A 14,300-nucleotide genomic window follows, 5' to 3' on the forward strand; every position below is an offset into this window, starting at 1 on the left:
GATTTGGTGTGTTTGGATAACCTATATGACACTCCTTATGCTGACCCTAGCCTTTAGATTGACCCATAGATCCTTTGAACCCAAACCTTGAATTTACTCCATCATCCACCACAAACCCTAGTTTTGTCATACCTTTATTGGGTGGATTTCTCTTGGAGGATCCTTAGGGGTATTTAGCTTAAGATCCTTGGGTTACATGATCCCTAAGCGCTACCAGGGAATATTCCCTTGTGTTGGACTGTGTCCTTCACTAAAGAGGGGAGTAATTGCCAAGGTGACAGTGGTAACACTTCTGTGTGTTGCACTTTGTCTAGGTCACCTGGTGAGCTTTACACCAGGTTGTAGATTTTGCTGTAAGAGGGCTAATTATGTTTGTGGCATACTCACCCTTATTCTTCTGAACAGTGTTGGCCAAAATTAATGTAATCTGAGCTGGTTTAGTACCAGCTACCTCTTCTTCGTTAATCAAATAAACTAGTGGATGGGTCTGGATTGCTCCTGGATTTTCAGTCCATTGGGCTATTTCCTTTTAATATAAAGTATAAGGCTCCACAGGGACCAAGTATCATGTAACTTATATGTGTCAGAATGTCCTTTTTTTCTCTATAAATTCTGAGTGCACAAAAAGCAACCAAAACCAAACTCAGCAACTATTGGTGTCTTTCGAATCAGTGAAACACTTGTTCGATACATATCACATTTCCTTGCTTCTTTATCAGTTCTGCTTACATGTAAAGAAGCTTACCCAAGCAAACTTGCACTGCCAACGTTTGTTAGCGCTCCACTGTCTGTAGCTGCATCTCCCTGGAAGAAAATTTTAAAAATAGGTGTAAGTCTTACCTAGATAACTATGTTGGATTGCACTATCAACTAGGCAATGAAATAGAATATCAGAATGGAAAACAAGGAATATGAAGTCTCTGCCATTGACACAACTACATTATTAATCTTCAAAAAAATGCTGCTGAAAAAACTACGATTTGTACAGAAGTTTTTAGAAAAATTACCCAATTAATAAACTTTCTCATTCTAAGCACACTTTCTCAACTCGAGAACACAGTATAATGTTTTAAGTAATGTCACACAATCTGCAGATACTGCAGTATATCCGTAGATAAATTCTAAAAACTATACAGTTTCTTTGAACTTTTGACTAGAGACTGAGAAGGGCTAATCTAATGGTTAGAGAGGGATGCAGCTGGCAACAGCCAAAAAGGATCTTTATTAGCTAGTTAACAAAATGCCATTGTGTTTCCATTTATAGATTCAAAAATTTCAGAAGAGTCTGCACCATTATAGCATCAGGTTTCCACTGCTTTCTTTGGAGAACTAAAATCTGGATGGATTATGATTGACCCTCAGAATAAAATCAAAGAAATGGCTACTTGGAAAACTTTCATGTTCTACAGCCTGGGATCTTATGGAGATAAGTTCAGATTTGAGGAGGTCGACTCAGAGTAGTCAGTACAGCTTGAGTGGGCCTAATGGTTAAGAACATGTGTTTCCTCTTAAGAGGTCACAGGCTCAAAAGCAGAGGGGCATAGAGTATCTACACCTCCATAGACTTTAGCAATCAAATCACTGCACGGAGGGGGTCCCTTGTCCCACAGACAAGGGGGTCTCATACACCAATTTTGTGCCCGATCTGGCAGTGACATTAAAATTAGATTATTATTATTATTAATTGTTTTAATAACTAGTTCAGGTTCTTTCCTCTCACTTGAGTTACTTCATCATTATCAACAAATAGATGAATGTGCATAACTTGAGAAGATTTGAGATTTTACTCACTACCATATGCACAACTCTGAAATTTTGTGTAATATTCTTGATAGCACTACCATAATCAAGGTTATGACAATTGTTTAACCATCGGTGTTTGCTAATAACATGTTTTGGTGTACTCAGGCTCTAATTCAGCTCAATCTATTCCCTCTTTATATATAAGAGAATACATTTAATATAGAAGAAACATTGTCAGATGAGTGAGAATAGTCTCAAGATCATCTTCAAGGAATGGCTAAATGGACAGGACAAGTAACCACCCTAGTCTATAATGAGGACCAAAAATAGGTATGCCCCATTTATATAGTTTGCTAACGGGTTGCACATACTTCAACCGTAGATAACCACAGCATACAAAGGAAAAAAGTTCAAGACCAATCATAAGGTGAAAGGTAAACAAAGGAGGGTCCATAATTTGGTTTGAAATTGACAAAATAATTCAAAATAACTTAACTTCTTATAACATTAATATTTTAAAAGTGTGAATCATGCATTTTTCTAATATTATAAAAGTGACAGTACAATACAGGTCCTCAAAAGTTTCAAGGCAAGTGAAAGACCATGATGAGCATCCAAAAGGGGACCAAACTGTGTCAGACTTGATTGAAAATGGCTACAGAAAAGCCATGTCAAACTACGGAGAAGAAGGGGCAGTAAAAAATATATGTCACGTTGACCTAAGAGAGTTATCGTCTCTCTCCAGATTTAGAAGGGCTAGTAACTGTAGCGCACATCCAATCTTTGGGTATACTAACTCCTTTATCCTGCTAAGATCACACATCTGCTTGATAGCACACTCACCAAATAAAGTGATCTATGTTAGCTAAGGTATCCCACAAGATTATTCCAAATTCCTATTCTAGATTGACTTCTTGCACATTGATTAGCTTAGGTCTTCAAATCCTTGAAGTTGATTGATTTGAATATCTAGATGCTTTACACATGTGCTTTTGAGACCAAGCAATTCCCAGCCACAGCATTGTCCACATAATTCAGCCAATTAGGAATCCTAAATAACTCAAATTAGGAAAAATGCTAGAGTGCCAATGACAATCTCCACCTGACCCAAGAATTTTCCAGAAATTCGCAGACTTGGAGTTTGTGCAATCTAATTCTGTGTTGCTTGTTCCAGACTGCAAATCAGCACCACTATTCTGTGTTGCAGAGAGCCAGTTTGCCCATTATCCTGCATTCCCTCTGCACTAATGTCCATACCTTGACCTCCATGCACATTCCGTTAATTCCCTATTAATAAAATCCTAAAAGTTTGATATCATTTTACTTGAACAGAGAGAAAAGAATGACAGGGAAAGATTATCAGAACAACAGTTACTATTCACATGCAAGTTTGTCTATGTGGGATTGGTGAGAGTACCTTTGGAGCAATTTTTTGCAATGAAATGTGCAGTGTAACAAGAGGCCCATTCAAAGTAACAGCATATTGGGCGAGTCTAGCTACACTGTATCTACAGTCTGCTATTTGGCCTATTTGTTCCTCTTTCTGGCTGCCATTCCGCACATTAGGCATGTCAGGAGAGTGTTGTTATAACCACTTATATTGCAAATTGATTAACAGGTTGCTTCATTGGAGGCAATCTGATTATGTGTTTGCTTGTTCCAGACCACGTAAGAGCACCACTGTTCTGTAATGCACAAACCATTTTGCCCACTATCCTGCAATCCCTCAACACTAATTCACATACCATGGCATCTATGCAGATTCCACTAGATTCTTTACAAAGAAAAGATTGGAAATATTTGCAAATAAACAGACAGACGAAAAAATGACAGGAAAAAAGAACAGAGCAACAGTTACTGTTCACATGCAAGTTTATGTCTATGTATACATGACAAGTGTACTTTTGGAGCATTCATGACAATGAAAAGTCCAATGTAATGAGAATCCTGTCCATTGTAAACAGCATACTGGGTGAATCTAGCCACAAATATCCAGTCTCTGATATTTGGCCCTTTTGTTCCTATCTTTCTGGCCACTAATCTCACATTAGGCATGTGGGAAGAGTGTCGATGTCGACACTTTTGAGAATCACTGTTATTGTGAATTGATCCGATTGGTTACTTGATTGAAATCTTAGCATACATCTAACTATATCAGGTTTCTCATCCTCTAATGCATTTTCATTCTATGCTTACATTCTTTCTAAGGAAAAAATTTAATAGAAATTCATTAATCAAAGTTTTCACACTGAAGTGCTTACAGCCTGGCATAGGGCCATTTACACAAGCATCCAAATTAACACCAAATTGCATGCATCCTGGCATAAATCCATTTACACAAAAACCAAAAAAATGCTCTAAATATCAGACCAAAGTCCGTACAACCTGGGAAAATGTCAATATAACAATATGCCAACTAAAATCAGAAAACATCACCAAGGCACCAATATTCCTGTCAGTATGGAATAACCAGTAACCATACAATCCAACAATTCTGTTCCAAGAAAGCCAAACTATCAAAAATCCCACCCCCACACCGAATCCTTATGAAGCACACTCTAGGGAAGAAGCCCACCAACAACATGTGCACCAAGAAAGCTAGTGCCTCCCTCGATGCCCAGAGCTCTTGGCAAAGAAGGGAGGTCCACTAAGTTTGGATCCAATACCAGTTTAGCACACCATTCAATTTTATTAGAAACGATGAATTCCCTATCTGTGAACACAGTAGCAGACAAAATATGATCCAGCAATATAAGCGCAGAGTAAGAAGGGTTCAAATATACCATCTTCTCATTAACTGAAAGTCGAAACTCACTATCTGTCACTTCTGGAGACAATACTTTGAAATCCCTTGGAGCCACTGGTGGAAATTAATATGCATTTTCAATCAATTGGGATAACACTCCCAAGGAATCGTATACTAACACCTCCACTCCTCTGAGAAGACTTACCTTGTTAACCAAAACAAGATCCTAGATTAAATGTTTGAAAGGAGGAACACTGTCAACCAACATAGTTCCACTACTATCTGTTGAAGTATGTAACTAGGTTCGGTCTTCATAAATATGAAATGTACTCTTGATTCATTTATATTATAAAAAGAAAAAGAATTATTATTATTATTTTTGTAGCATGGATTTCATGCTCAAAGTCAATTTATTTGTAGGTCAAGCAACCATTGAGTGCTTCTAGGGTTTGTCATAGAGTCAAGAAGTCAATTGAGTCATTGTCATATATAAAAGGCCCCATTGGGCATATTGTATCATGTCAAGAAAAATATTGTAAGTCAAAAAGTGTACTAAGACTCCCTCCAAGACAAGTCGGCCTAGCAGTCAACAAGTTGGTCTTCAAGGGATGACAAGTCAGGCTCATAAGAGCTATTCAACCTCCATAAGAAGCCTATATATAAGGGAGAACTCATCCTCGTCAAAGGAGAACTCAAGCAAGTTAGTTGAAGCACAAAAAAGGCAAGAATACCTAGTGAAGAGAAAGAGAATAAAAGGGAGAAGAAAGAGAAGTGTTTGAGGACTGTTTTTGGGCCACCATCCTTCACATGTGCGAGATTAGGGCATCATTGTGACTGCAGTAAGACTGAATTGCAGACTCCTCAAAAGAAGCCGAAGAAAAGAAAAGAGCAAGCTCAGCAAAGAAGGGAAAGACTCAATTCTGCCCTAAATTCAGTGCGAAATTGCAGAGAGATCAGGAAGGCCAAAAAGTGCAGACCTGAAGCAGAAGTCAAGAATCTGAAAGTAAGGCTGAAATCTGAGGAATTGAAGCTAGTTTGACTTGGGTTGACCTTGTGAAAGACAAGCTGATCAAAGAAGAGTTTGACTTTTTCTTGGAGGGGTCTTTGTCAAGGATCTTGGGTCTTCGAATTTGTCATTTCAAGATTCTATAAGAAGAGAAGAATTCTTGTGGGTTTTCCTCTCAAGAGGAGAGGTTTTGGCCCTGGCTAGCAGCAGACATTTTGTGTCCTTGTGTAATATTGATCTTTATGTTTTGGTAGTTGTTTGATGATAAAATAACTACATAAATAATCATGTAAAGAAGAAGATAACTACAAGAACATCAAAGTTAAGTAAAAGAACATCACAAGCAGTTATCGAAGAAGAGAAATCACTCTAATCTAGCTGCCCTAGATTTCTCAACATGGTATCAGAGCTAAGGTGAGAGCGACAAAAAGAAGAGGCAGCTTGAAGATCATTCAATTGAAGAAGGATACATAAGGGCCGAGCAAAAAGGAGATCATCAAGAAGAACTAAGAAGCATTAAGGAGGACTATCCATCTAATCTCAAGGACCATATCATCTAGAAGTAACACCACTTTATAAGAAGAAGACCTCAAGGACCCCACCTCGACTCAAAAGTGTCTAGACTCTACACACTTGAAGTATTGGAAGTCTTCACATTCTACAGCACATCCAAAGGAAGCAACAAGAAGCATTCCATCATCAAAGGAATCAAGGAACTCTCCTTCTCTTGGAAGAAAATACCACATCATCCTTGAAGAAGATCATCAAGCAATCATCATCAAGTAGGCACCCTCAATTGTCAACAACAAAGTAGTAAAAGTCAACATCATCAAGAAGGCATAAAGTTGAAGATATCATCATCAAAGGAGCATCTTCACCTGACCAATAAGTATTCTATATTTTATGTCTCAATCTACAATAACTTCTTTCTGCAAGGAGAACAATAAACTTGTTGGGACATTGAATTACCTTGCCAGGAAGAAGAGAATAGATTTGATCCTCTTAGAAAATGAAGTGAGTGAATATGTCATAGGATCAATCACCAAACCTTCTCAAGAGTAATCTCAAGCATTAACAAAGTATATGAAAGGAGAAATAAGGGGTCAAAGAATCCCCCTAGAGTCAATGAAGGATTCTCTCATCCATTAGGTAGCAAAGTTGAAGACATCTAACGAGAACTATGACAAATTGGTGAAGTTGTTTTTTGTAAGTACTGCAGGAGAAATCATATCTTTAAGAACCAAACTACACATGATGAAACTTGAAAGTCTTAAGGGAAGAAGGGGTAGCTTCATATTTCATGAAGGTATCTCAAATTAAAGACCAACTACAAGAACTTGGAGGAACAACATTTGATCCAGAGATGACTACACTAGTACTCAATGCATTACCAGATGAATGGGGGAACTTTGAATCAAGCATTTATGTGAAGAAGGAAACCAGTCCATTCAATGATTTGTGGTCATTATGCAAAATTGAAGAAACCAGATTGAAGGAGAAGAACGATGTTGGATCAAACAAACAAACACCAGCATATGCAACAATGGCAAGGAGGAAAAGGAAATTTGGAAAGTTTGAGCCTCGAAAGAAGTTTCAAAAGAAAATTGATATGTCTAAAATTCAATGCTATGAGTGTAACAAATATGGCCATTTCAAAAGGAATTGTCATAAACTCAAGAAGGACAACAAGAAGAGAAAGGAAAGAAATGAAGTCGGTGTCACCAAAAAAGTAGAAGAACCAGAAAAGAAGAAGTCAAAGAAGGAGGAAGTGATAGACCTCCACTATTAGAAGGTCTCTCACACACTTAATCTATTTTCAAGTGCATTGAAGTTAGCAAGCAAAAGTAGGAAGCATCACATTCATGATAAGATGCAAAGATTGAGATGACATCATCATAGAGGCATGGAAGGATAACCGAAGTAGAAGTCTATATGGATGAAGCAGTCATAGTACATGATAGAAAGGAAGTAGCTCATGGCATCTTCATTAAAAGCATCGAAGGACAACCGAAGTAAGAAATTTATATGGTTGGAGAAACTCATCTAGCAAAATAAGAAGATAAAGTTTTGTCTCACTTCATCATCATTGGAAAGAAGCATTTGCAAAATGAGGATCATCAAGATCCTCCATTGGAATCTTTGTTAAAAGGTTCACCTCTACTTAGAAGAAGCAAGTGTCTCGTAGATAGTCTACATTCCACCTTGTGTGGGATCCACAATTTAGAAGGATGATGATATGATGACAAAGATGTGCAACATGTCAAGTTGGTTGAAGTACTTTCATCTTCAAGCAAGGAAAGGAAGTTGCTAGAAGGAAGTCTAGATGACCACATGAAGGAAGAGGTATTTATACATGTCATAATAGATAGATAAAAGTCATGTCATCATATGGTGGCAGATAGAATGGTTAAAAAGCTCCATTAAAGAAGAAGAAACTCTTCCATTAGAATGATACACGAAGGCATGTAGACAATGTGCCTTGAACTCTTCTACATATTGACAAGATGAAATCAACATGATATGACCTTATGAAGAATGTGAGGTAGTTGGCAACTATGTTTCCTATGATAAAGGAACAATGTATAGAAGATCTTGAGAAAGAAATATGTGTACAAGGTGAAAGAAAAGTTCGTGAAAAATGTATCCATAGTCACGTAAGTGATCAACATCTAATATCAAGAAGGATTAGTTATGACATCTCCATGAAGAAGGTATGAAGACCTGATATGTATGTTGGAAAAGGAGAACCTTGGTAATGAATGCCTTGGAGATGGATTCATATGGTATGTGAAAGGATGTTGATGTTGCAAGAAGCTAATGTCATGATGAAAGGCCATCATAAAGAGGTAACTTTGATTTAATGTTCATTTTGATTTTTGAGAAAGCATCTAGTTGGGTTGTAACAGGGCTACCGAAAGAGGGTTGTAGAAGTTCATCTACAACTGAGATTGGATGGAAGATCCTGAAGAAACATGACTTGGAAGAGGTAGTTGTATGAAGGATAGCTAGATGTGGACTAGAAGATCACTTTCCGATGAAGAGAAGGAAGACCTGATTACTGAAAGGAAGTGATGGAGAAGATGGTCGATGCCCTACAAAGAAGTTTTGGAAGAAAAAAGCTCCATGATGAAGAAGATGAAGTTCATCCATGACATGATGACGCTGAAAGGAGGAACCCTACAAGCAGTTGATAGTACCATGATCTCCACCAAAGAGCAAATAATTGTTGTTGGTAACAAGTACCTAGTTAAGAGGAAGCTTGGGCAAGTCCCTAGCTAAGAGGGTGCTTGGGTATACTCCTTTTATAGGAATGAGTAGATCCCCCCTAGTTGAGAGGGAGAGATAGACACATCATTCTTGTCTTCATGTTATGAAGAAAGAATGGAGGATTCGGCAAGCATCTGAGGCTAATACCGATACTCTTTGAGGATGAGGTAGGGCATCCAATAGGTAAGAGTAGTCAAAGAGGAAATTCCTTGAGGGTGTGTTAATCTAAGACAAGAATGATCCTAAAAGGACATACCTTGTGAACATCCAGATGGGGTATGTGCCTTGAGAGACAATGATGAAGGTGTCTATAAATCATTGGTCTCCCTGGCATTGTGCTCTAATCTAGTGGAGAGATAGAGTTGTTAGTCAAGGCCTTGCTATATGACAATGATGTTTGATATGATGAGATGCATTGATATAAGACGATAAGATGCTTATGACATGGCTTACCAATCTGACTCTTCTTATGACAATTCTTCAAGTATGAGAATGTCCAAGTACCTTGTATGTATTATGAATACCTCCCTAGTTAAGAGGGAGTGTTGAAGTATGTAACTAGGTTCGGTCTTCATAAATATGAAATGTACTCTTGATTCTTAATTATTTAAAAAAAAAAAAAAAAAATTATTATTATTACTTTTGTAGCATGGGTTTCATACTCAAAGTTAATTTATTTGTGGTCAAGCACCCATTGAGTACTTCTAGGGTTTTTCATAGAGTCAAGAAGTCAATTGAGTCATTGTCATATATAAAAGACCCCATTGGGCATATTGTATCATGTCAACAAAATTATTGTAAGTCAAAAGGTGTCATAAGACTCCCTCCAAGACAAGTCAGCCTTCGAGGGATGACAAGTCAGCCTCATAAGGGCTATTCAACCTCCATAAGAAGCCTATATATAAGGGAGAACTCGACCTCATCAAAAGAGAATTCAAGCAAGTTAGTTGAAGCACAAAAAAGGCAACAATACTTAGTGAAGAGAGAGAATAAAAGGGAGAAAAAAGCAGAGTGCTTGGGGACTATTTTTGAGCCACCATCCTTCACATGTGTGAGATTAGGGCATCATTGTGACTGAGGTAAGACTGAATTGTAGACTCCTCAAAAGAAGCTGAAGTTTGGAAGCAAAAGATCAAGGAAAGAGGTTGAGAACCTTTGAAGAAAAGAGAAAGCTCAACAAACAAGGGAAAGACTCAATTCTGCCCTAAATTCAGTCACACGTGCGAAATTGCAGAGATAACAAGAAGGCCAAAAAGTGCATACCTGAAGTAGAAGTCGAGAATTTGAAGTAAGGTCGAAATCTAAGGAATTGAAGCTAGTTTGACTTTAGTTGACTTTGTGAAGGACAAGTTTATGAAAGGAGAGGTTGAATTTGTCTTGGGGGGGTCTTTATCAAGGATCTTAGGTCTTGGAATTCGTCATTTTAACATTCTATAAGAAGAGAATAATTCTTGTGGGTTTTCCTCTCAAGAGTAGAGGTTTTGGCCCTCACTAGCAGCCTACATTTTGTGTCCTTGTGTACTATTGATCCTTATGTTTTGGTAGTTGTTTGATGATAAAAGAACAACATAAATAATCAAATAAATAAGAAGCTAACTATAAGAACATCAAAGTTAAGTAAAAGAACATCACAAGCAATTATCAATGAAGAGAAATCACCCTAATCTAGTTGCCCTAGATTTCTCAACACTATCAACCTCATTCTTTGCAGAGGTAAAGAAATATCCTCGCTTAAATCTTTAAAATCCTTTAGATCCACCAGCAGAAAATAAGATGCCCTCTCAATCAATTGCAATAGATCTGCCAGAGAATTGTTTTGCAATGCCTCCACTACTCTCAAAAGGCTCACCTAGCTATTTAGAGCAAGATCCTTGCTTAAATCTTCAAAACAAGGAACATTGCCAACCAATATTATTGCATTGATACCAACCTCATTCTTTGCAACTGTAAAGCAAGATCCTTCCTTAAATCTTCAAAAGACGAAATATTGTCAACCAACATTGTTGCATTACTATCAACCTCATTCTTTGCAAAACTACAATGAAGCAAAAGGGTTTTTTTGCTTATGAAACAAAAGAGAAAAGCCCCATAGAACATCATTAAATATTCCCATGACGTTGACAACACAAACTCCCAAATTAGATAAAACATGGCTTGTCTCCACCTCTACACTCAATTTTGAATGAGTGATAGGGGCAGTGACCTCACATATGGAACACCAAGAAATGCGAGTGAAGCAACTAATGGAAATGGGGTCAATTCCATTCACCCCTCTCAAGAAATGGCATTCAATCCCATAGATTACACCTCGACCACATTGAACATAGCTATAAAAGACCACAACCCTAACCACCTCAACATCCTCCAACTTCTCCAAAAGAGGATAACCCACCAATCTTGAGCCTAAAATAAATAGATCCACGACCTTCCTATCACTAGGCTATGGAATTAGAGACAAATCATTCCTCCTCGAAGGATCACATAACTCCTCCTCTACTAAGGATTGATGAAATCACCTTCTCTTGGCCCAAGATTTGTTTGGACAATCTACGATCGGTGATGGTGAGCGTGGCAGAATCAATAATGAAAGGGAAGATTGTCATAAACCACCATTTGAACTCAAGATGCATTCCCCCACTCGAACAAAATATCCTTTGGAAGAACCTTTGGAAAGGATGAATTAACCCAAATACTTAAGGTTCCTTCACATGGTAGGGTTTTAGGAACTTAGCCATGGAAGGACCCAATCTTCTCCCCAACTAATCTCAAGACTTTGGGATCTCACAAGTGAAGGGGAAAACCTAGCAAATGAACCCATATCAAACCTCATTCTTCTCAACCCAAAAAGAGTCAAAGAATGCAATCTAACGACCAAGATCAGCATCAAGAATTCGCTAGTCCATGGACCCACCATGAACATCACCTCTTATCCATAGGGTTTTCAAAAAGGAAGGAAAAGAAACCTCTCAAAAAATGGGTAATCCCAACTTTACATCCAGCTAAAACAACCCAAGATGATCCAATCTAGTCCATGTTGCCACAAAATCTAGCAGGACTTGGAGAAGGGCACCCTACAAGGCTATCACTAAACCAAGAGACAACAATGGGGTAGTGGCCCACTATCACCATAGCCAAAACTCCCTGCTCTTTACGAATTTTCACCAATGGGAGGAGTTTCGATGTGTGAAAACGTCACCTAATAAGGATTGTAAAGTTTGAAGTACAAGGTGACTTGAAGGCTTCCAAGGAAAATACACAACTTCGGGTTCAAGGCTAACCTTATGGACATAAGGCAATTCGCTTTCCATGTAGAGGCCTAGAAAGGGCAAGTTATGACCTTGGGTTTGATTAGTTGGTTGAGAGTTGGGATGACCCAATGTGAAGATGCCAAGAAACGGTTCCCAACAATGATTTCAAACAAGGACAAGGCACATGAAACCCTCAACCAATCCCCAAGTTGAAGCTAAAACCTAGCTAGGGTTTGCGTTAGGGCAAACAACTAGGACAAGAAAATTTAGGGATAAAATTGAAGTGAATACCCCACTAAGAGGAGGGATTTTGTGGCAACCACTATCCTCTTGGCATTTAGACTCTCTAACTCCTGAAATTCCTCTTCTCTCAAGCCCCTACTTGGTCGCTTAGCATTAAAGGGGTCTGTTGACCACTACATGTCAACTACCCATAGCAGTACACCCCCTTTTTTCGCAAAAGGGGCAGCGCTAGATCAACATGTACGTGCCATTCGATTGTCATCATCAGTCTGATCATATTATATTGTAAACCTAGTCTGCATGTGTAAATTGTAAATAATCTTAGCAGATCTGAGTCTTGTACGTAAATTGCCTAGGTGGACCTATTTTTCTAGTGATAATCTACGTTCCGGAAGGTTTTTTGTCTCACCGATCCATGATCGGCAGAGTTTTCCTTCAGCCTAGCCCCAAAGCCAGAATGAATTTTGTCATTAGAATCTTAGGGGAATCCTAGCATGTTGATCTACTAGATTGTATTTGTGTCGCAAGACTGGGTGGTCTATGAGGGTCTATGTCAAGTGGGTTTTCCCCCTTGAGATGTAAAATTGTAAAAGTCATGATGTAAACTGTCTTGAGGGTTGGAAAATGTTTTAATCCCCTCATAAGTCCTAAGTCCTAGGTCCTAGGTGATTTTTCCAAAGGCTAAGTTCGAGGATCCAAAAATAAAAATTAAAAAAAAAAAAATCAAAAAATAGATAAAAATAATAATAAGTCAAATTGAAATATATATATATATGAAATAATAATAATTAAAAATAAATAAATAAATAAAACAATAAAATAATAATAAGTCAAAATTTTTGAGTAAATAAATGCAGAATTTTAATTTTTTAATATATTAAAATGCATTTAAAAATTCGACGGATGAGATTAAAAGAAATCTTGATCCTCATCGACAGTCGAGATTAGTTTGACATGGATCACTCGAACTAGCTGTTGGGATTTTTTCCTTTAAATAGGGTGCTAGGGGTCATTTGAGATCATTCGATCTGTGAGTCTTGTGCTGAAGAAAGCTCTCTTGTAAACTTTTTCTTGTGCAATAAAGAAAGACTTTGGGGTTGAAATCTTGCTGGTGTTACTCTCTTGAAATGTTGTAAGGTGTTTCATTCATTTTCTGCATAAATTTATTTTCAGCCATTGGTAATAGCTTATTGAAGAGTGATGTTGAATACATGTATCTTGTTCACTCACTAGAGTTTAAATGGTAATAAAATTTCTGGAAATAATGGCAGGTATCTCCATTGGATTTGGGTTTTACTACTGTTTTTTCCCTCTTTATTGATAGTTGAAGTGAGTTGTGCAGGAAATTTAGATTGTGAAGAACAGTGGGCGTTTGGGGAAGTTCTCGGCTGAACCAGCCAACTCCCGCAAAGCATTCTCTTGTAGAGCCCAGCCAGTTTTGATTCTGGGTCTATCATTTAAATCTATTTTTGAATTGCATGAGAGATTTCTGAAGTATCTTATAGTAAATCTGAAATTCTGAAAATATTACTGTGGATTACTGACAAATCTGGCTGTTATAGAGTCATAAAACTGTAAATATTGTAGCTGGTTTGTAGGGTTTTAGTTTTAATCCTTGCATATATTATCTCTGGGTGTTTGTTTTGCCATTGCAGGTTACAAGTCTGAGATGATTTTTTTTTTTGAAGCCAGATCTAGGCCCTGGAGGGTAAGATCTGGCCCCAGAAACCAGTTTTTGCAGGGTCACCATTCTGCTGTTCGAGGGCTTCAAACTTTAGATCCGGAAATTTTTGTGGGATATTTTGAGTTCCTGGGTTTTCATTTCAGTGGTTAAGAAGTTTCAAAAGTTTTAAGGCAAGCTATGTCCATTCACACAGTTTCTCCTTCACGTCCAGCCTGTGTGTTGTCCAATCTGCTCCATCCAGCCATCCCTCTAGCGTCCTCATCTTCTCCTTTCAGTTACTCATCCACGTTGCTTGCACTCCCCCTCAATCGTTGTCTTGCCATCACAAGTTCACCTTTTCTCCAGCTTTCCAACCTACAAGGA

At 37.9% G+C, this 14,300-nt stretch overlaps 1 protein-coding gene across 1 annotated transcript in view; it reads right to left on the bottom strand.

Annotated features, from left to right (window-relative positions):
• CTEXP (kinase family with ARM repeat domain-containing protein) overlaps positions 1-14,300 on the bottom strand; it is a 341,359-nt gene that overhangs the window by 59,589 nt on the left and 267,470 nt on the right. The window contains exon 18 of the mRNA XM_089436322.1: positions 746-804. Coding sequence (XP_089292448.1) covers positions 746-804 — 59 coding nt within the window. The remainder of the gene's footprint in view (positions 1-745; positions 805-14,300) is intronic.

Source organism: Pinus tabuliformis, chromosome 5_2, assembly GCF_031772625.1.
Source record: "Pinus tabuliformis cultivar Carrire ecotype Pingquan chromosome 5_2, CPIR1, whole genome shotgun sequence".
NCBI classification, from domain to species: Eukaryota; Viridiplantae; Streptophyta; class Pinopsida; order Pinales; family Pinaceae; genus Pinus; species Pinus tabuliformis.